This window comes from Lissotriton vulgaris, chromosome 7 (genome assembly GCF_964263255.1).
Source record: "Lissotriton vulgaris chromosome 7, aLisVul1.2, whole genome shotgun sequence".
Classification (NCBI taxonomy): domain Eukaryota; kingdom Metazoa; phylum Chordata; class Amphibia; order Caudata; family Salamandridae; genus Lissotriton; species Lissotriton vulgaris.
The window spans coordinates 1,323,855,311-1,323,878,996 of record NC_141695.1 but is presented as its reverse complement, the minus strand read 5'-3'; the positions used below and the strand labels follow the sequence as shown (position 1 = coordinate 1,323,878,996).

Genomic DNA, 23,686 nt, shown 5'->3' with positions numbered 1-23,686 from the left:
ATTGTACTTTCCCACACGTAGGCCTGGGAACCCAGGTGTTGGGGGGAGGGAAATGTCACGTGCAGTATAGGTGGTACCTATGATCTAACCACCTCCCTTGACCAATCAGAAGATGGGACTTTGTCATTTTGCAACATTTATGGGTGGTCTTGGGGACTCAAAACTGTATATATAGCCTAGCTTAGCTTAGAGAAATTGTCCGACTTGTCCGAGTAGCAGACCTGTCACTGACCCTACGAACTCTATAGGTGCCTGATACAGAGTGCTGCGGAGCATTCTGCCTGAAACTTTCCACAAACTCCAAGGGGTGGAAATTAGTCCTAAGTGCTAAGCGAAGCACTTTGCTGGGAGATTCGAAAACCCAATCGGGGTTATTGGCGGATTCCGTGCAGACGAGGGGGTAACGCTGGCGTTGCATCCGAACCTGTGAGGGGTTGGTCGTGCCTTGGTGAACCCAGTCCTGACCCAGACCTGAGGGGTATCCTGTCCTGACTGTCCATGAGCTGTACCTGCTCACCTTCTGGTATTTCCTGAATCCTTGAGGGTCCTTGTCCCGTGTTTTCCCAACTGACCCGTGGCCAGGGTTAGTCCTCATTCTCACTTAGGTAAATATTGAGATAGGTGTTGGTCTACTACAACCCTCAACTTTCCTCCTCTGATTAAAGCAATCTTGCCTGTGATATTCTCCATATCTCCTTTGAATGTAATTTCATGCAATTGATTATTAGTAAATGTTCCACTTCTTACCCTTCCTTTAGGACATTGTTAAACCCGACTGTTTATCTAGATTGTTCCACTTATTCCCTTTCCCTTAGTATGGTTGCAGTGAAGTTAGCAAAGATAGCATAAGGTTTAGGAATTAGTATAAAGGTATTAGACCATACATAGGTTTTTCTCACGTCCTTGCCCTAGTTTAAACCATATTAGTTAATATGTTTATTATGATTCATGCCCTATAGTATTCCCTTTTACTCTATGATTCTCACATTAATTCAGAGCTACATTCTGGTTTTGATGCTTATCATTGATGTATTACTATGCATTTGCCTACTTGTAATGGCATTTTCGTCCTAAACTTATACTATATAAAACCCTTAAAACCATCAAGGTGTCTGTGGTCATTATACATTAAAGTGGAATTAAAGGTATTAAATGTGTAAAGCATTTTCTCCCTTTTAGGAAAACCCTTATCACCTATCCACTGCTAGCTCCTGATCTGTCAGGAGTAATGTGCCTGTGGTAAGTCAGGTACATGAACAGTAAGTTGGGTGTAAGAGTCACCCAACTCGATTACTCATAGAGCGTACCCGAGGTTTCACCCGGTTCCTTGCAAAACTCTGTCATCGTATGCACGCCAGGGCCCAGTGCGTGGAAGATTTGGTAATCTAAGTGAGCCGGGTGACCCGCGCGCTCTATCACTAGTACTGTACAATCTGTGGCGCAGGCCTGCCCTATACATCATCTGTTCTCGCTGCTGGTCCGCTTCATACAGACAGACAGACTGCTGCAGCACTAGAGCCCGCTCAACCTGGGGACCATCTGACTTTAATTGTAGCCCACAGCTTGATGGGTCTCTGGCGACAAGAAGCCAAAGTGCGGCTGCACTGTAATAGTCTGCACAGGCAGAGCGCTGCCAGCGCACCCAGGGCCTGGGACGTCTGGCAGCCTGACGGGCGGCAGGAAATATGATTAATGAGCAAGGTATAATGATAGCAGGAACCGATTAGCACCACAAAAAGGTCACAGATCAAAGTAGTATGCAGTTGATGAGTCTGCAATCACTGCATGCAATCTGCAGACCGGGAGGGGTAAACTGGAAGCCATGAGGAAACAAGCAGCACCAACTTCTCACTGCACACAGTTCACCTCCTCTTGCATCTCGGGCCTGCTTGCGCTCTTTTCCCTTTCAGTGTGGCTAAATTTGGAGAGCCAGAAACGCCTTGTTGCCACCTGTACTTCCCCTACCTCCTGCTTGGGAGCCTCGCTGCGGCCTGCTGGTGGAGAGAAAAAAAGCAACGATCCTGGAAGCGAAGGGGGCGGAACACAAGGCAGAGGAAAACAATCTAAAAATAAATTAAAGAACAGTGTGGGGGCTTGAGCACGTCCGCTGCTGTTCACCGCAATGTGCCGGCTGCAGCAGGATAACGTGTGCAGCCAGGATAGGGGTTTTGTCAATGGCGGCATGGCGCACTGAAAAACAAGATGTAAAGAAGGTGAACACAATTAAATGAACATAGACCATTGAGAAATGTAGATAGAGGCTAAATGTCAGCAGCATTCACCTACCTTTGGCTCCGTCTTCAGGCTCGGTGGAGGGTCTGCAAGGCAGAAAGAAGAACAAGACCGAACATCGAAGCTGGTTCTCACAACAACAACCAAAAAATAAAGTAAGCTCCCGGCCGGGGTATAAAGACTGTTTTACAGCATGCAGTCCATCACACGCTGAAATGGCGGCGCTGCAGGCTAGTGCTTCTTGCCGTGCATGCTCTCGGGAGGGAAGACACACTCGAGCTGCAGAGGCAAGGGAAGAAGGGAACTTGGAAGGGGGATCACGGGGGACCGACTTGAGCCAGGGGTGCGGAAATATGACCCCGAACTGCACCGGAGCCCCGACTGACTGGGGAGTAAAAGAAAGCAGAGATGCAGACTCCTCAACAGGGGAAACAAAATGGCGGCCACAAAGCTTACGAAAATGTCGGATTCGGGGGCGTGCTTTGCTGTCCTGAGTGACGGACGACGTCACGAGCTAAAGAACAGCAAAACTTACGCCCCCGAATACAAAATAGACGGGGCTAAATTTAAGTGATGGCCCTCTCCTCCAATGACTGGCCTCCGTTTAGGAAGCCAGCCAATGGAGGAGAGAGGAGGGTTAAACAACCCTACTAAGAAACATAAGATCTCCTCCCAGAAGCTGGCAAGCCAGCATTTTCGGTCCTCGACCTAAAAAGGTACAAAAAACGTTCACTTGCTTTTTGGCTACAGATGTAAAAATTCCCCTCAGTTGTCGAGGAGTTCCAGACGGATTAAAATTGTGGGGTGCTCAAAGAAATCTTCAAGTAGTCAGAGAAGGCACAAATCTTCATTGTCCCGGAGAGGGCAAGGGAGAGAAGAGATTTTTATAAACTGATCCCCAGAATACAGAATTTTACAGCAACTAACTAAATAATGAAGAATCGCTTTTAATGAAGGTTACTGCAGAATAAATTCTAGTTTAATGTGTGAATGCCTAGTAGAAATAGGTAAGTAAAAAATGTGCCTGGTTATATTGGATTGTGGGCTGTCTAGCACAGGGGTCAGTTTCCCTGAATGACCGATAGTAAAGAAAAATAAATGTATTGTAGATGCGAAGGATGGAGTATGCTACTGCTGTCGACTTGGTCTGGTCTATAGAGGAGGGTCTCCAACCTCTTCTGCGGTGGGAGCTACTTTTGAGCAGTGTAAATCGTCGTGAGCTATTAAAGGCCAAGCAACTTTTGCATGTTTCTGAGACCACCACCCCCCACGCCCATCTTAAGCCTAATTACTCAAGAGCCCATACTATGGCCTGAAATAAATACTAGATATTTACTTTTTTTCATGAATTGACCTAGTTTTCCAGAACCTTAACTTAATTGCACGAAAGGAAATTATACGACACACCGCAACTAAATCACCAGACAATGCAAGATGTCAAGTGCAGCCATTTTAAAGATGTCTGACTATTCCACTGAAAAGTATATTCCCCCTTGCCCAAAAATTATCACTCTGCTGTTTAGGGCCAGGCAGGCTGCCATGCAGACACATGGTGGACTCCCAGGATTCCAGATTCTATATATCAAAATAAACTGATTGGCATAGGGAAGACTATTGCATAGTGGAAGATGATGGGTATTGGACTGAATGTATGAGGCTTGGCTCCTAGACACAACAAAATAGAGGCACAAGCCAGGAAAGCGGAGGCCACTGTTGGGCTTGAGTCGGACTGGGACAGAAAAGAGGCCTGAGCACCAAATTAGAAGTAGCACCATTAGCAAATCCAATATCTAAAAAAAGTGGGCCACATTTGCACATTAATTAAGGTTTAAACTTGTAAAAACATGTTGTATAGTTGTTTTGCAAGGTATGGGGGACTCTATTTTTGCTTGCTGCATGTAATGTTTGTGGTAATATCAGAGAAATTAACAATAAAAGCAAACCCACCAGGCAATAAAACCGGCTCACAAACAGCCAAAAAAAACAGCTAATACACTTATCTGTCAGGCCAGCCTTTTGGGCAGGGCGTGGGTCACCTTTAGGCCAGTCCCACCCCACTGGCCTCTCTAGTCTGGTCCTATAAAATAGTGTCTGTCCCACTATGCACCAGCTTCCTCATTAGAGCCCCCTGATCCACTCCTAAGTGGTACCCGAGCAGCCTGACATATGCTGTGAAGCAGCCAACAATGAGGATGTCTTCGTACTTTGATGTATACGAGGCCATCACTTTTATAATCCCTTCCCACGTCAGCAGAAACATGATGGAATGCTCCAAAGGCCTCTAGAACTTACACATATTGACATTCAGAACCTAATTTAGGAGGCAACACTCCTTGATTGAGGTGACTCGTCCCTCAGTGACTTCACAGAAAGAGAATTCCCAAAGTCGGCCATCTTGTTTTTAAAGTCATTTATTTTCCAGCAGTTCTGTGAAGATTACACTAGTGGAGACGTGTAATCTTGCTCCCATATCTATACTACTATTATAAAGAGAGAACTCTCACCTTTGAGCCAGGTAAACTCGGGAACCACAGTGCCAATCTTCACACCCGATACACCGTTGAAATCGGCAGGGTGTGTAGATGGTCATAGGCGTTAAAAATTAAAAAAAAAAACCTTATATAAAAAGTTAATTAAAAGAAAAAAGTAGTTCCCCAAAGTAGCGCCGGCCGCGACGTGCGTCGTCACGTCAGAAGCAGGGGAGGAGCGGCGGACATGGCGCGCGGGGGAGGAGCGGTAACATGCAAGGCGCTTGAGATAATTAGACTGACACATTTTGCCACGATCTTGCCTCGCTAATGCGTCCTTCCATCCAGCTAATAGTGCAGAATGGGCAGTGCTCCTACTCCGTAGGGTGAAAATGAAATCCATTCACCTCGAGTTCCATAAAAATCTGCCAGTTATGTGCAATGTGCCCACTAGATGGCAGTAAACGACTGGTTAAATGTGCCAGTACGAAACAAGCTACAAGAGAAGAATGTTTTTCGTGGTACATCAGTCACGTGATCTGAAACCAATTAATGACAGTGATTCCATGCATCTGCTTAAAGACACATTAAGCAAGACCATTTTTTCTGAAACTTGCCAGCGCTATTACTCATAGCAAGAAGTCCATTTACCGGTGCATTTGAAGGATTACAGCGAGAAGGGAATGCCTCTTAGAACCTAATTTTCAAGTGGGCCGTTATTTGGAATGCAATATTCCACCCGGTAAATACGATACTGTTTGGTGTGGTATTTAACAGGTGTGGAATTACCGTCAAATTCTAAGTTCAGCACCTCGCAATGTGGGATAACATGAGAATGAGGCACAGCAGTCACATGTTGGCATTCTATCCCTTCATATGGGTTTAACACAATTACATCTAAACATGGAGGAGTACACAAAGAAAGTGTCATCTATCTATACTACTATTATAAAGAGAGAACTCTCACCTTTGAGCCAGGTAAACTCGGGAACCACTGCGCCAATCTACAAACCCGATACACCGTTGAAATTGGCAGGGTGTGTAGATGGTCATAGGCGTTAAAAATTAAAAAAAAAAAACATATAAAAAGTTAATTAAAAAAAAAAAAAAAAAATAGTTCCCCAAAGTAGCGCCGGACGCGACGTGCGTCGTCACGTCAGGAGCAGGGGAGGAGCAGCGTCCCAGGAACGGCGGACATGGCGCGCGGGGAGGAGCAGTAACGTGAGGCCAGCGGCGGAGCAGAGAGGCGGACATGGCGCGGGGGAGGAGTGGCGGCGGACAGGTGATGAGTACCAGAGCAGCGGAGCTGGACCGGCGGTGAGGAGCAGAGGCTGAGGTAAGGAGCCGGGGTCGGGGCAGGCGGGGGTCGGGGCGGGCGGAGGCACGGGCTGCTGAGCACTGACACAGGGCAGGCGGGGGTAGGGGAAGCCAGCATTTCAGGCTTGCGTGCACTCCCGCCCCGGCCCCCGCCCGCCACAATATTGTTCGGGACACAGACAATGTCGTGGCGGGCGGGGGCCGGGGCGGGAGAGCACGCAAGCCTGAAATGCTGCCCTCAGCCCTCTTCTGCCCCGGGCAACGCCGGGGCGGGCTGCTAGTGAGATATAATAAGAGTGCATCATATTCATGTGCAGTCGGCACTCTAATTTATTCTGTGTAACTAATGTTGCCAATGGGAGTGGAGTAATGCATTTTTAAAGAATTCCACATGAAGTACCTGTGTATAGAACGTGATTTATAAAGGCTTATGTCACATTTACAGATTACATAATAAGTTAACATAAATATGTCCCACTGTGAGGTTATTGAATTAGAATGTGTGCAAATTAATGTTTAAACATGTCTACGTGTAACAAGTATTAATTTCATGCAGTTGTATTTAAAATATCATCTTCGTAATTCTTTACAATTTGTACATGTATTAAGAAGCTGCCTTTATTGAGCATGTAGAAACGTGCATGTATTCTTTAATCCTGGGCAGTACTAAATTGACTAGAGTGGGCCTCGAGAGGCCAGTTTAGTCCATGCTCACATTTGGAGTTTATTATGTAATTCGTTTTACCCTTCAGTGTAGAATGATGTGTTTGTAATTTGTTTCCACTGCAGGTATGGAGAGAGAAAGCCTCATTAGTTAGCAGAGGAGGGTTTTTGTTTTCCTTAGATAGCAAGGTATAAGATGATGAAGTTGGCAGGGAAAAGCGTGTTAAACGAGCGAGCAGGCGAGTTCTCAAGGGAGAGGAGAGGAAGGACCAAGGAGGTGCAAAGTTGAAACTTATCGATGTGGGAAAGATGGTGAAAGTATCCAGTTGTGCCAGAGCTATGAACATTCACCAGCAAAGATCATGTGGGATTGTCTACTCTGACTGCAATTGATATTTTATGCTGAATGACGTGATAGACAAAGACGTTTTCACAGAGCGCAGACTTATTATGCTTCTGTTTGTGTGGGTATTTGCTACTTGAACCATTGTTGGAGTGCCAAAGACTCCGACAGCTGACATCTATCTGATTTCACCCTTACCAAATGCTTCTTCGCTTACGGCTGCTCTTCTTAAGGTAGTGTAGGGACAAATAGCTTACTCATGCATATTAAGGAGGATCATCTGAGGACTTATTCAACTGCAAATAGGAGCCAACCAAAGTTTGTATGGACGGACATAAGCAGGACACTCTCAGTATCAGGAGCCTCACCCGACCAGGTCTTAATGAAAGCTCTTAACGGCACTGTACTCACTCTAAATTGAAATAACAGTCACATGGTCGCAATTAGACTCATGGTTGTTCCAGAGCTTAATGTCTAGGAAGGTTTGTGTTAAGGCAGGGACATCTGTTGCTTCGACCCCTGACCAATATAGCTTTGTTAAGATAGTTTTAGAAGGGGAATATATAGTGGCTGCTTGGGACCACAGTTTGGGCGACCCAATAAATTCTAGTGTCAGTTTGATTTGTTTAGGCCAGTGGATAGATTCCGAGTGGCCAGCTGCAATAAGATCCTGGATGTCTGTAGCATAATGCAGGAATTCTGGAGTGAACCATAGTCTCCTCCAATGCAACAATGGATGGAATTTAGCTTTGTCCTGGAGGTTTCTTAGGCCCAGGTCCCTAAAAAGAGGAATAAAGGGCATGCTGGGAGGAAGAGAAGACAAATTCCAAAGAAACTTATTTTCAGCAGCATTATTACAAAACTAGAGTGGCCCCTTAGTTCAGCCCCATATAAGGCTGACCCTAAAGCCCTAGCTTCGAATAGTTGGATAGCAGGTCGAATACATTTGGAGTAGGAAGCTTTATATTCTTTGAGAATTTCTCATGTTATATGCTTGAATTTCAAACCGCTTTGGTAAGACACATTTACCATGCCATATTAGTGCTAAAAGTGATATCCAAATAAGTGAAGCTTTGAACAGTTTCTAAAAGATCCCTCCCCCCTTAGGAATAAACCCGTGCTGTAGGATTTATGGTTTTAAACATCATTAGCTTCATCTTGTCTGTGTTGATCTCCAGTCCCCTAGGGGAACAAAACTCTTCAAAGCGTAGCAAAAGCTTTTGAAGGCTCCAAGTGGTCTTCGAAACCAACAGAGTATCATCAGTGAATAAAAGCACAGGGGTTTTTATGTGGGCCAGCATGGTGTGTCCGAATCCATTTGGGTTAAAAAGGCCACAATATCATTGACATAGAGCAGAAAACGGTAGAGATCAGTATACAACTCTGGCAGACCCCTCTGTCCTCTTTGATCTTATCTGTCATCTCTTCCTGGTTCCCCTCATCTTATTCAGGCAAAGTTCTCCTCATGAAAGCAAGCAACCTGCGATATTAAATGTGGTGGCATTTTAATGTCAATAGGTGCCTGCCAGAGTTTGGAACCAGGCACTAAAATAGAACACTAAGTTTAAATGGACAAAGGCAACATAAGTTGCACTTGCTGATAAGGACTGTTCGTCAATAGATCATAAAAAAATTGTAAAGCTTGATCAATGAAGGAGATTTTTGAGCTCAAACCCATCTGGAAAGGATTAAGGATGGACTCCTCTGCTATCCAATCATGATTTTAGAGAGAACACATCGGCAAAAGATTTTCTTGAACTCGATCGATAAGGCTAATACTCAATTATTTTTCCCAATTGTCTGCATCATCATTATAGAGTTAGTTGTCTGCTTTGTATTATATAGGGTAAATCTCTTCAGGAGATTTTGATTTATCTTGGCCTTTCTGTACTTTTATATGATCATATTTAGATTGGTCTACATTGATTTGTTTCCAAATTTATCATTAAACTCGACCAATCTCAGATTGAGTTGTGGAGTGGATTACTGTGTGGCCACATTGGTTGCACTGTGTTTAGATGATTTAAGTGATAGTTTTCCCCTTTTACCTCTCATACAGCTAGAAAGGTCACCACTCTAGAGAGAAATGTTTGAGTGGGCCCAAGCTCCAACAGCTGGTAGCATTATCAGATGGTTAGCTCTTGAAATAAAGTGAGTTAGAATAGAACCTACAATAGTCTTGACCCCAACCCCAGTGGCCCTAGTCAAGAATCCAGGATTGAGACGTGGAGAACAGATGGAGTTCCAGTGGCGTGTATTGAAACAGTGACCGTAGAGGAGTGAGTATCAGTACGGATGTATGTGTGAAAATTAGGCTTAGCTTGCGGTACAATATTGATTGTGTAATGTCTGGCAGAGATGTTGTGAGTCATGTGAATGTGTTATTAAGTTGTCGAAGTTGTTATTGGGTCCGCCGTAACCCTGGATATATAAAAAGGTGCAGAAGAAACAGTGTTGTAATTGCCTGCAAAAGTTTTGTGTCGGTTTGTCCGGAGACGTCGGTGACGGCTCAATCGAGATACGGAACTTTTGTATGCAAGATAGACCCGTAATTCGTGTGGTCAACCTTTTTGTGCAGAAGGGAAGCTATACTGATTTAGGTGATTTCCTGCTGGTCAAGGTTTCCTTTGTGAATGTATGTTCTTTGGGTGAGTGATTTTATTGATTCTTTTAGTGGAGCAGACAGTTGTTTGTTAATGAATGGAGGGAGAGGGAGAGGGAGAGGGAGAGGGAGAGGGAGAGGGAGAGGGAGAGGGAGAGGGAGAGGGAGAGGGAGAGGGAGAGGGAGAGGGAGAGGGAGAGGGAGAGGGAGAGGGAGAGGGAGAGGGAGAGGGAGAGGGAGAGGGAGAGGGAGAGGGAGAGGGAGAGGGAGAGGGAGAGGGAGAGGGAGAGAGAGAGAGAGAGAGAGATTGTGAAGGAGGGTGAACTGCTGCTAGGAGTGAGGCATGTCTGAGTTTGCTGCAATGGGATAGGTCAGTTGGTGTAACAGCGTGCCGGGATTGGTTAAAATGGTCTCTTGGGGCTATGGTGATGGAAAGGGTGGTATATATCCACTGTGGATGCCCCAAAAAGTGGGAGTAAGTGTAGGGATCATGAAACACCTACAGGGGAAACATCTGCACCCCACCCCCTAATGGAGTCAGACACCAATTAAAGCGGAGTTGAATGAATACAGAAACACTACCAGCTGAGGTTGTCTATTGGAAAAGTAACAACTGTATAATCTCTGATTAATGGTTTATTGTGCCAAGAGGCATGTAATGCGCAAAAGTAGCTACATGTGATTGTATGGTTTTTGAATTTTACCTGTAATCAATAAAAAAAAATATATGTTTTCAATCAATCAATCAGTGACACTTATAAAGCGCGCTACATACCCGTAGGGTCTCAAGGCGCTGGGGGGGGGGGGCGCTACTGCTCGAACAGCCAGGTCTTCAGCTTCTTCCTGAAGGAGAGGTGGTCTTGGGTCAGGCGCAGGTCGGTCGGGAGGGTCAGGTAGGAGAAGGACCTTCCTCCTGTAGTCGCTCATCGGATGCGGGGGACGGCGGCGAGGGCGTGGTTGGCTGATCGGAGGTGGCGTTTGGGAGCGTAGAAGTTGACTCGTCTGTTGAGGTAGCTCGGGCCTTGGTCGTGTAGGGCCTTGTGTGCGTGGTTGAGGAGGCGGAAGGTGATTCTTTTGTTGACGGGGAGCCAGTGGAGGTCTCTCAGATGTCCGGAGATGTGGCTGGTTCGTGGGATGTCGAGGATGAGTCTGGCTGAGGCGTTCTGGATCCGCTGGAGTCTCTTCTGGAGCTTGGCGGTGGTACCGGCGTAGAGGGCGTTGCCGTAGTCCAGTCGGCTGGTGACGAGGGCCTGGGTGACGGTCTTCCTGGTCTCGGTGGGGATCCACCAGAAGATCTTCCGTAGCATGCGTAGGATGTTGAAGCACGCCGAGGAGACGTTGTTGACTTGCCTGGTCATGGAGAGGGAGGAGTCCAGGATGAAGCCCAGGTTTCGTGCATGGTCTGTCGGTTTGGGTGCAGTGCCCAGGGCGGGAGGCCACCAGGAGTCGTCCCAGGCGGAGGGTGAGGAGCCCAGGATGAGGACCTCCGTCTTGTCCGAGTTCAGTTTCAGGCGGCTGGTTGTCATCCACTCGGCTACCTCTTTCATCCCTTCGTGCAGGTTGGCTCTGGCGGCGGCGGGGTCGTTGGTCAGGGAGAGGATCAGCTGGGTGTCGTCGGCGTAGGAGATTATGCTGAGGTTGTGTTTGCGTACGATGGCCGCGAGGGGGCTCATTTAGACGTTGAAGAGGGTGGGGCTCAGAGATGATCCTTGGGGGACGCCGCAGATGACTTCGGAGGCCTCTGACTTGTACGGTGGAAGGCGGACTCTCTGTGTTCTTCCGTCGAGGAAGGAGATGATCCATTCCAGCGCCTTGTCCTGGATGCCGATGTTGCTGAGGCGCCGTACTAGGGTGCGGTGGCAGACCGTGTCGAATGCCGCGGAGAGGTCTAGGAGGGTGAGGGCCGCTGTTTCTCCCTTGTCCATCAGGGCTTGGATGTCATCGGTGGCGGCGATGAGGGCGGTTTCGGTGCTGTGGTTGGCTCGGAAGCCGGATTGTGAGGGGTCGAGGGATCCGTTTGTCTCGAGGAAGGCGGCCATCTGCTTGTTGACGGTCTTCTCGATGACTTTGGCTGGAAACGGGAGGAGCGAGATGGGGCGGTAGTTCTTGAGTTCGGTGGGGTCCGCTGTGGGTTTCTTGAGTAGAGCGCTGAGTTCGGCGTGCTTCCAGCTCTCAGGGAAGGTGGCGGTGTCGAAGGATGTGTTGATGATGTCTCGCAGGTGGGGTGCGATGACAGCGTCGGCCTTGTTGAAGACGTGGTGAGGGCAGGGGTCGGTCGGTGATCCGGAGTTCATCGTGTGGATGGTGTCTTCGGTGCTGATCGGGGTCCAGGCGTGGAGGGTGGTGGTGGGGGGCGGTTGTTCGTTCATGGTGTGCGTTGGTTGGTTGTTGAAGCTGCTGTGTATGTCCGCGATCTTGTTGTGGAAGTATGAAGCGAGGGAGTTGCAGAGGTCTTGCGATGGGGTGATGTCGTTGTTTCCTGCGCTGGGGTTGGAAAGCTCTTTCACGATGTTGAAGAGTTCCTTGCAGTTGTGTGCGTTGTTGTCCAACCGGTCCTTGAATGCTCTTTTCTTGGCGGCGCGGATCAGCTGGTGGTGTTTCCGGGTGGCAAGTTTGAAGGAGGTCCTGTTGTCCGGTGTCGGTTCCCTTCTCCAGACTTTCGAGGGCTCGGCAGTTCTTCTTGGAGCTTTTGAGTTCGTCGGTGAACCATGGGGCCTTCTTGCTGCCGGGTCTGCTAGGCGGGTTCCTCAGTGGGGCGAGTTCGTCCGCGCAGTTGCTGATCCACTTCGTGAGGTCCGGGACGGCGCAGAAGCAGCCTATCCCGGCGCGGGGGGCTCCGGCAGAGCGGGCGGCAGGGTGCGCATCCAAGCAGGAGGGCTCGCGGGCGTCAGGTGCGGGCGGGCGGGCGGCGCACCTGTCTCTTGAATACTGAGCTGTCATTGGTAATTGTATTGCCGTAAAACTTGAAAATTGGTTCATTTGAAATGATTTGAATTAAAAGATTGAAAAATTTGAGGTTTTAGAGCAATAAGAGATATGATACAAGGAGATGTAGTTGTGCCTACTAGAATCGGCGAGGAAGCGTCACCAGAGGATACATCAGCTCATTATATGACAACAAAAGTAGGGCTTCTTACTATTATTTGGCTTAAGAATTTGCACAATATCACAGAGAAAGAAGGTGCATGCAATAAAGTTCATGCTAAGGTACTTTCGATTTTAGAATATTTGTTCATTTGAGAGGGATATTGTTTGCAATGAAACCATTACCTTGACCTACACAGTTTGAAGCACATAATACACGGGCGCGTGCAGCTAATGTAAACCAGAGACAAATATCACTGGAGGATGAAGAAAGCAATGAGTGCATTCACAGGTGCCAGATGGGATGAACAACAGAAGAAGTGGGTAGTAGACCTGATTGAAGGAAAGAGAATATAACCTGTCCGTACAAGCAAGCGCTCCATCCATCATGCCACTGGATTCAAGCTAGCCTGGCTGAGGACGGCTGTAATGCCAGAAACTGGTCCCAGGATGCTTTTTTCCGGTCCAGGGAAGACATGGCTTCGGCAGTTCGAGCTGGACTGTTCCCATGAGGCACAGGGTCGGACTGATTTGCATATGGCCATGTCTGAACTGGGGTGGTGGAGTGAGCTAAAGAATGGTGAGGAATTAAACCCAGATCAGTTGACTGGGAGTGAGTGTTTGATTTGCTCAAGCGCTCCGTCCATCATCCCCATTTGGATCGCTTTGTTCACCCTAAGTTAGCAGGGTATGCTCAGACGTGAGTCCCTTGCTCACTTTGCCACTGGATTCAAGCTAGCCTGGCTGATGACAGCTGTCATGCCAGAAACTGGTCCCAGGATGCTTTTTTCCGGTCCAGGGAAGACATGGCTTTGGCAGTTCGGGCTGAACTGTTTCCAAGAGGCACAGGGTCAGACTGATTTGCATATGGCCATGTCTGAACTGGGGTGGTGGAGTGAGCTAAAGAATGGTGAGGAATTAAACCCAGATCAGTTGACTGGGCGTGAGTGTTTGATTTGCTCAAGCGCTCCGTCCATCATCCCCATTTGGATCGCTTTGTTCACCCTAAGTTGGCAGGGTATGCTCAGACGTGAGTCCCTTGCTCACTTTGCCACTGGATTCAAGCTAGCCTGGCTGATGACAGCTGTCATGCCAGAAACTGGTCCCAGGATGCTTTTTTCCGGTCCAGGGAAGACATGGCTTTGGCAGTTCGGGCTGGACTGTTTCCAAGAGGCACAGGGTCAGACTGATTTGCATATGGCCATGTCTGAACTGGGGTGGCGGAGTGAGCTAAAGAATGGTGATGGATTAAACCCAGGTCAATTAACTGGGGGTGTTTGATTTGCTCAAGCGCTCCCTCCGTCCATCATCCCCTTTTGTACCGCTATGTCATTTTTAGGCTCAAGATTATTCAAGCTGAATGGTCCCCTGCGATTGTTGCATATGAGGTGTTTGTCAAATCTAATTACTAAAATACCACAGAATGAAAGCAATTGTCTCACTTGGTTCTCGTATGCAGTTATATGGTTTTGTACCCTTTCTATTTGCTTTTATTAAAATTACTTAATTTGTTGAAATATACACACATGTGTTTAACGTGTTCATTTGAAGATTCATCATGATCTATATGTGTTAAATTTGATTTTGATTGTTCATTAGTCAGTCACCACTTGAGGGCTTGACAATAGATTTATTCATGTGATAGATATTGGTTTAGTTCTTTTGAAATAAATCCCTTGTAGGCACTCTTACCTATTAATTGCTACATGTCACAAACCTTCAAAGGTCTATTGGGTTTCCCACATTTCTTTCTACTGTTGTGAAGTAGCATGTGTTTGTAAAGTCTTGTTAGCGACGCAAGGATTGTTTTCATGCGTTAATTCATTTTGATCTTAAAACTCCTCTTTCCCTGTATGTCACAGAAGTTGGCAACGGCTGACTAATGTCATGCCTATGAGCTATAGGGATCATATTCTATGGCAGGGTAGGTCTTGACTGCCACCATCCTTACAAAGAAATGTTGGAAAAACTTTCTTACTGCAGATCTTGCCCGTTCATGTCACACCACAAGTCTGGTAATGTAAATTGTAAATTGATACTTTTATAGCGCACTACTCATCCGCAAGGGTCTCAAGGCGCTTGTACAAATTCCGCTGTGGAACCCATCCAGGCTTTCCCTGTGAGGCGTCCCCTCGTGGGCACCCCCAAGGTGAAGCCAGGCATCCTTAGCGTTGTGGGGACCGTTGTGGAGATTAAGCAAGCTATTGCCCAGAGTTGCAGAGTGGGAGGTGCTTCAATATTCATAGACTATGGATGTTTTGACTACTTTCCTTTAAACGGGGTACGCAGGATCATAGGGTTGAAGTGCCATAAAGCTCAGGTTGTCGTTATTGGAGGAATGCGGTCTGTACTGGGATTTCTGTGCCTTTAACCATTGCTGTTAAATAAGTATTTCTCCTGCTTATCAGTAAGTTGGCAGTGCCAAGAAATCATGCACTCTGCAGGCATTTATTAATTTGTTTGCTTTAAACCGGATTCAAGTAGGTTAGAATTACTCATTTCAGCACTGATGTTTATGAGTGCATGAGAAGGGCGTCTTCTCAGGGGATGGGATATGTTCAGAAACTTTACGCCTAGGGATTTAGATTTCATGCACAGTCGTTTTATGTTCTTACCCAGTCTTTGTTTGCACTTCCATATAATAGATGGAACCAGAGTGTGCAGGTGAGACCGAAGACTTGTGTGTTCCCACTCTCAATATTTTAAGGATTTTTATGATTTTTTTATGGGAGTGTAATTGTTTTCCATGGAATAAGACTGTCTGCAAGCATGCTTTAACTCGGTTTTCCCTTTGTGATGGTGTAATAAATGCCTATTTACATTTTATGGGGTTGGTTTTTCAACTCCTTGGGAGAAACAAATGGATGTATTATTACGAGAAGCGGGCCACCTGAACGTAGCAGAACACCTCCCATATCATTGCTTGATTAAAATCCAGAGTACATTACTTCTTTACTTTCCTATGGTGGTTCATTTAGAGTCCTGACGTTTGTGTGGACTCTTAACCATCACTTATCAAACAGTTAGTACTATTATTCCTACTCAGAGTGCATGACCTATTAATTGTCGACCTTTCCTCATGTTCAGAGATGCAAAGAGAAAGCAGTCACCATCCAAGGTCAATTGATTTGTTGAGACGCACAAGTTCCTGTAACAAAGTGAATACTTCGAGGTGTGGCTATTGAGAGGGTGAGAAAGATATCTCAGACATGATTCACATTTATCGTCAACATAATTAGTACTGGGAGTGGAGTTTGTTCACTATATGAGTCTAAACCTAGCTTTTTATTATTTCATCAGCACTGAACTATTCGAATAAAGAAATCAGAACAATGGAATAGAATGGTGTAAAACTGCTTCCGTTGCAGCTCTGAGACATGCGTGTTTGGAAAGGAATGTAAAGCATGGGACAATGGCCGCTGGCATTGACCCAAGGAGGTCAGGCGTTGGCACCTTTGGGCGCACTGAATGCAGATGAATGAGATTTCGAAAGCCTCACGCTTAGCTGCGGTCACGTTTTCTTGGAAAGCAAAGTGCAACCAGACTCTGCAGACGCTGAAGGCCTCGGGCAATATTGGTAGTCCAGAACTAATGGTTAACACGCGACAGGATTGTTCTAACTACATCAATAACTCTGCAATCATCAGCACTTTGCCCGGGTGCACCACAAACAGGGAAGAAAGACTATTCGAGGAGTCGCCGCTTTGGAAAATTAAAGAGGAAGCGTAGCGGCCTCAAATCAGCACATGCGCTATGTGACCGGAAATTCTCCTGTAGCTTATCATCAGCAATAGGCCTCCATAGCCCCTTACTGGTCCCTTGTTCCCATGCCTGAGACCACAATCATCCTCTCTTCTGCCACGGGGACAGCAGGCCACGTGGCTGGTGTCTCGAGACCCTTGGAAACATGACAGTTAATGTCAACTCTCACAGGCTGGGGAGAGGCAGACTCAAGTAGGTTTGGGAGCAGACCCCCCCCCCCCTTTCTTGGCCTAAAGCAATCCAATTTGGAGAAGAAGGGGACACCACCATCAACAAGGGGAAGGCAGCTGTTTCCTTACAGATTTGTGTACACAAAGTACAGTTCATATTCAGTGTGAAAATCACAGTGACGAAGAAGGGGGAGCCTGTTTTTAAGAGGGGAAGGCCTTTGAGTCAGCCCAGGTTTCTTAGCCCAAAACCTCCCCAGGGAGGAACCCTGACTGAAACGGGCCTTTAAAAGGACAAAGGGGCAGAGCCTCCCTGGGAGACCCCTCCACAAGACAGCTATGTAAGCCAGAGGTAAGGTTTAGGTAGCTGGGAAGCAGAGGAGTGCAGAATGATTTGGTGATGGATTCTAGGTCAGGACCAGAGGCGAGGATTACGCTCATCTTTCTTTTATTTCGGTGGACAAGAAAGTCTTAAGTGTGCTTCATGGCTGGGAAAGGGAGGGGGGGGTCGCATAGGACCCCAGATGCCAGTCTGAATGAGACTGAAAGAATCCATCAACTCGATCTGGACTAGGATAAAACTCCTGACACATCCTAAGACTCGGACAAATAAAACTGAAGCTTATCTAAAAACCACATGACAGATTTATTAGCCATGTATATATATATATATATATATATATAATGTTTATAGTTGCAACCTAGCTGTCTATGGTTGTATGTTAAGTTAGTGAAAATTATTCTTTTAAAATATTTTTGGTAGAAACGGTCACCAATAAATAAGTGTCATTCCCATGAAATTAATGTCAACTTGGTGCATCTTTTACCTTTGAAAAATATGACTGTAAGCGGTTTCTTCCTAGGTATCATTTTTAGCAGCTTCTTATGGAGGGATGCAACAAACCTCCTCTGTGACTTTACTTTCCCCACATCCATCCTCAGTGCTGTTTTGTGGGAGTCCTCCTGACCCTCCTGTAGCGTCCTCTCCAGCCTGGGTACCCTCCAATGACTACGCCACACACCAAGCTTAATATTACATTTGTCTGCATGTAACTGTGTACTGAACATTCGGAACAAAGCTTTCATATATTCCGCTCCAACACCTACATCACAGCTCTACGGCGTCCGTTAGGAACGAAAAGAGTTCTGTCATAAATCTTGCAAGACTACACCTCCTTCCCATTATGTACACTCCTTTCTCTTCCACGCCCAAATTTCAATCCCACTTTGCGTTCAGTTTTTTTTTTTTAACGTCTCATCCTTCCTTCCTATCCTTGAATTATTTCCTCACATGCATTTTCCCACATTCCTCCCCCTCCCCTTTGTCTTTTTCTTCTCATCTCCTACATCATTTGTCTGCCCCTGCCCCCCTCCTCTTCGGGCACGGCTCATGGTAGACATTGAAAAGAAAACACTATAGCAAGCTTAACATGTTATCATTACCTTTTTAACGGTATTTCAACTGACAATACCCAACACTTTAGAAATAATAAATCCAAAGTCTTTATTCACAAAGGGGCCCGATGTAGGTGGCCCATTACTGACCGGTAAGCCTGAAATTCCAGGCTTACCGACCGGTATTGAGTCATTTCAGATGTAGGGGATGATTTGGTAAATACCAAAACGGTATTTACCGATTCTGTTTTTACCGAATCATTATTTACCGAATTGGTAAATGGCATGTAGGAAGCACTTTTAAGAGCGCTTATATGCTTTAAGGATTCGTTATTTACCACCAACTATTAGTTGGTGGTAAATACCGAATACCTTTGAAAATGCAAATCTGGGCATTTTCAACAGTGCCATGTGACAGATATACATGCCCTAAGGGCATGTATGTGTGCCACATGTGCACACACACACTATTCAGGGGTGCAACAGGGTGTGAATGTGACACCCTGCCACCCTTGAATGTTTCCCTATTTTACCGAATCTGTAAATAACGATTTGGTAAATACCGAATCGTACCGATTCGGTAATACCTACCGAATTTTCTTCTACATAGCATTTACCGTTTGGTATTTTAGGATTGGTAAATTTGGTTTACCTACATCTGGCCCATATTTCCCAACATTTGAGGTTCAAATGGTACCTAATGATTTTTATCAGAAATGGGGCAGAACCAACAAGGGAAGCACATCTCACACCCATTGTCGATGAAGCAGTCACCGTCTGGATAGTTCTGGGAACCCTTAAGACCGACAAGGGACAGAGAGAAATCACACAGCCCTTCATATATATGAGTCACCCATAGGATAACGCCACCACCGGTGTACCCATCAAAATGGTTGGTAGAATCACGAGTGTCAGTAGTGAGAAGTTCGAAGAGTGCTATTCATCAGTGATTTGATGGTAGTTACCGGCAGTCACTCTGATCTCAGAGGCTGGGCCAGGAGGGTTGGAAGGCGGAAGTTCACTTTTAAGGACACGCATGATGAGCAAAGGTATCCTGACTTTCTACTGGCGGAATCAAGACATGTCCATCTTTGCACACACATTGTGGCCAATGAAGCGTCCATCTCTGTTTAACGGAAAAGCATTTTAGTAAAACTGGCAATCAAGGAGGGCTATTTTTGTATTCCACCCGCTCCGTGTACACGTTGCCCGACGTGAAACGGCGTTCCGGGTAGAATCCCAGCTGGAACGCACAACAGAGGTTACAGTTGCTATGGCTGGCTGGCAGGTACCTACCCATTTACTGCGTTTTTACACTTTATTACATTTATTTGGTGGGCTTTGACTTTTCAGCCATTACACATGTATCTATCTAGAAGAGCTGAACGCCTTCAAACATAGTGTGGTTGTAACAGTCACTTCTAGTCTCAAGCTATTCAAAATACAGTAGCTGTGCGCACTTTCAAGTGCTATGTGATGTGATTGGGTGTAGTATTCACCTGGTGCGGGCCAGCCACCCACAGAGGCCCAGGCTGCCACAAAGGACAGGCATGGCCGTAATCAGTAGCTAGCTCGGGGGAGGGGGGTGGCATGTGTGGGGGGGGGCCCACAGATCACGGCTGCAGGCCATATTAAATGGCACAAGGCTGCACAAGCCCACCAGGCCGCAAGTAGCAGACGAGCCTCTAGGCGGCAGATGAATCCAGGGCAAAGTCATTCCAAGCTTGGACTTGAAGAGGCCCGCCACCGTGGCTGGGATGGCTCCCGGCGGGTTCATATTTTACACTTCCAATTGGAAATGTATGTTGTTCTCAATACACAACAGGAAACCATTATTCAAACAAGTCTTGGATAGGGTAACAAAAATCCAGAGTTTTTGCCTAGGTCTCTCAAAGTGTCCAGGCTCAAGCCCCTCAGGCAGTGTAAAGAAAACATGAAAATTGTCCATAGGTATACATCAACAAAGGAGATGTTCCACCTTGTGGTTCCAAGTAACATTACTGAGAACTCAAGCTCTGGTCTAAAATGTCACTTTGAACTACTTGGTGGAAAAGAACTCCAGTGTTGACATCTAATGAAGAACAATGCGATATATGCAGTGCTTAATTTGTAAATAAATAAGTGCTGGCTCAAATGTTCTCAGAAGCTGAATCGTGCTAATACTGAATGATGTGGTTTGAGAATACGAAGGGTGTATGGGCTTGATTACACCTCATGCCTTTTTATTCAAATAAACTCCCCTCTTCCTTTATGTCACACTTCCACGTTCTTTATCAACTCTTCTTCCTCTCTTTATTACCGTTTTTCACTCGCTCTTTATTTTCGCATTCGCTGCCTTTCTCTCTTGTATTCTGGGTCAGAGTTTGATGATCAAAAATAAGTTTTGAACCCAAAAGAAGGGTGCCGATGGCCTCCTCCTTCAACCACAGGTTCAACTTAAGCACTGCTTATATTCTACGTTCTGCAGCTAGAAAGCCTGTCTTATCAGAAGGGCACAAAGGATTTAAAAGGGGGGCGTAGGCTCAACCATGTGCTAGGAACAAAATACCACGACCATGGATTCAAAAGAGATAGTAAGTCATTTCAGGTTTTAGGCCTGCTACCTTCTGTGACGCAGTCTTAAGCCTTTTCCCTATACACGGTCACAAGATAACCTGGTTATTGTACCACTTGGGTGGGAGGGATTGTGAGAGCTAGCCCATACAGAGTGGTTCCCAAACTTTTGACTCCTGAGGACCCCCATGGAGTCACCACTGGAAGCCGGGGACCCCCAAGTAATTTACATGTATTTCATTTGTTTTGTAGCATCTCATACCATTGTAGGATGTCAGAGTACTTTACATCACACACATATAAAGACATTGAATTATACATGTAAATCAGTGTGTATATAAAATGTTTAAAGAGTGCTTGGTCTGGAAAAGCACAAACTCAGGATTCAGAGCGTAACACTGTGGCTAGCATTGACTTTAACATTAAAAATGTATTTCCACCCAAATATATCTTTTTAGCAGCATCAGGATAATGAATAACTGGGACAAAATAAAAGTTACTAACTGGTACCATGCAGTTTGCAAGCAGCTCTTGGATGACAGTTTATAGGTCCCTCTGCTAGATTATGATTGTCACTTATGAAGTGCACAGTAACAAAAGAATCTCTGTGACAAAAGCAGTAACCACAAACCTAGGCACATAAAATGCTGCTTTTTAAGATGCATGTTACACGTTCTTTGCAGTAGGCACATTAACCCTCTGTGCTACATTAGTTAAATCAAAGCTGCCACTGAACAAAACTCTCCAGCAGGTACATTAATCCCTGGCATTCTCTTGACAGTTTTATTGTTGCTGGAAAGCTGCTAATTATACAAGAAATGTTTCTGTGCTTTTAAAACTGTTGCCTATGGACCCCCTGGGAATGTGTCATGGACCCCTGGGGGTCCGTGGACCACAGTTTGGGAAACACTGCCATACAGCATTACACAACTCAGTGGCCAACATTTACTCAACCTTTGCTGAGTGGAACCTGTGTCAAGCTACACCACATGTGAATTGAAGGCTTGGTTGTGAGGGAAGCCATGATGAGTAAAGTGGGCTTGGAAAAGGGATATTTTGTGAAGCATCTTACCTTGAGCAGAGGCCATCTGAAAGAGCCCTAAAAAAGAAGGAAAATTGACAATAATTACAAATGTACATTAATGACAGCAGAATATGTTTAAACATGGCACTTGGGGCTTCCAAGCAGTGGTGATAACAAATGCAAGGACTACTAAACAATACTCAAAGTTTTATCTGTGGATGGATGAAACACAGAGGAGAACCGAGGATTCTCTTGATACACACAAGCACATGTGGCTATGCGTATTTATGTAGTTTGTGTATTTATGTAGTGTGTGTATTTGTCTATTTCTCTCTCTAATGAGTTTGAGTACATGCTAGGCCAAGTGAAGAGTGATTGGTCATATGAAGGCCATTCCGGTCATAGAATATTATCATTGGCACATGAAAGTGAGGTTGACCCTGGCAAGTGAGGCCGGCCCAGAACATACACGGCTGAACCCAATGACTACTCCCAAGCTTTATATCAACGCCTTCCTCAGAATGACTTTCAAACAGAACAGTTATTGCAGATTGTGGCAGACCGTTCTTTGCTTGGTTTACACAAAAGTACCCAGAAGTGTCCAATTTTGGTGGGCCTACACTGGCTTCCAGTGAGGAAATGTGTGTTTAAGTTCCCATTATTGCCTATATTTCATTCATGCAATAAAATGTAGCCCTCTATTTTCAATGAGATCACTCTGCTCTAGTTTTCTGCTCTGGCCCATACTCACATTAAGGAGGCACTACCTTTTCTGCTAGTGACCATGCAGAAGCATCTGCAGTCAGTCAGTCTTAAAAACGTTTTCTTTACTCAGAACAACTGCGTCTAAACTCTAGTTAGGGGCATACTTAGCGCCAGAACACCTCTTGTGGTAATTGTTGTGCTTAACAAAAACCTAACAACAGAATGTAATTCACAGGTTTCAGCAATACCTGTATTAAACCAGCATTTGGCAAAGCCAATAGGTTTTGCATACGCGAGAGCGGTTGGCTTTGCTAATGCCTTTTAGCCATGTTGTACAGCAGCATGGAATAGAGCAAAGTGAAGTAGTGTAGAGTGGCATGAAGAGTGGCGTGGAGTGGTGTAGAGTGAAGTGGCGTAAAGAACAGTGGAGTGGTGTAAAGTAGAGTGGAGAGGACTCGCAGAGTAGAATGGCGTAGAGTGGATTAGAGTGCAGTGGCGTAGAGTGTATTTGCATAGATTAGAGCCAAGTAGGGTATATAAGAGAGGCATAAAGTGAACTGTGTGGAGTGTCATGGAGTGGAGTAGATGTGAGTGGAATAGAGTGATGTGGAGTGGCCTAGAGTAGAGTGGACTGGCACATAGAGCTGTGGCATAGAGTGCAGTGGTGCAGAGTGCAGTGGTGCAGAGTGCAGTGGTGCAGAGTGCAGTGGTGCAGAGTGCAGTGGTGCAGAGTGCAGTGGTGCAGAGTGCAGTGGTGCAGAGTGCAGTGGTGCAGAGTGCAGTGGGGCAGAGTGCAGTGGGGCAGAGTGCAGTGGGGCAGAGTGCAGTGGGGCAGAGTGCAGTGGGGCAGAGTGCAGTGGGGCAGAGTGCAGTGGGGCAGAGTGCAGTGGGGCAGAGTGCAGTGGGGCAGAGTGCAGTGGGGCAGAGTGCAGTGGGGCAGAGTGCAGTGGGGCAGAGTGCAGTGGGGCAGAGTGCAGTGGGGCAGAGTGCAGTGGGGCAGAGTGCTGTACAGTGAAGCGGCATAGAGTAGTGCATTGAGTATCTGAGATTAGAGCAGTGTAGAGTGGAGTGCAATTGGGTGAAGTGCAATGGTAGAGTGCAGGGGCACAGAGTGGTGCAGAGTAGAGTGCAGTAGCAAAGAGCAGGATGGATTGGTGCAGAATGCAGTGGTGCGGAGTAAAATGGCATGCAGTAGAGTGGCACAGAGTTCTGTGGCCTAGAGTAAACTGCAGTGGGGTAGAGTGGCACAGAGTAGAGCATGAGATTGCAGTGGCATAAGGTCCAGTGGCCTAGAGTAGACTGAAGTGGTACAAAGTAGATTTGCACAATTGCATAAACTGTAGTGACTTTGAGTGGCACAGAGTAGAGGAT

The 23,686-nt window shown here is 46.2% G+C and overlaps 1 protein-coding gene across 1 annotated transcript in view; it reads right to left on the bottom strand.

The window, feature by feature from the left end:
• LOC147703604 (serine protease 33-like) overlaps positions 1–23,686 on the bottom strand; it is an 82,362-nt gene that overhangs the window by 43,468 nt on the left and 15,208 nt on the right. Inside the window, exon 2 of the mRNA XM_086931940.1 lies at positions 21,659–21,685. Coding sequence (XP_086788066.1) covers positions 21,659–21,685 — 27 coding nt within the window. The remainder of the gene's footprint in view (positions 1–21,658; positions 21,686–23,686) is intronic.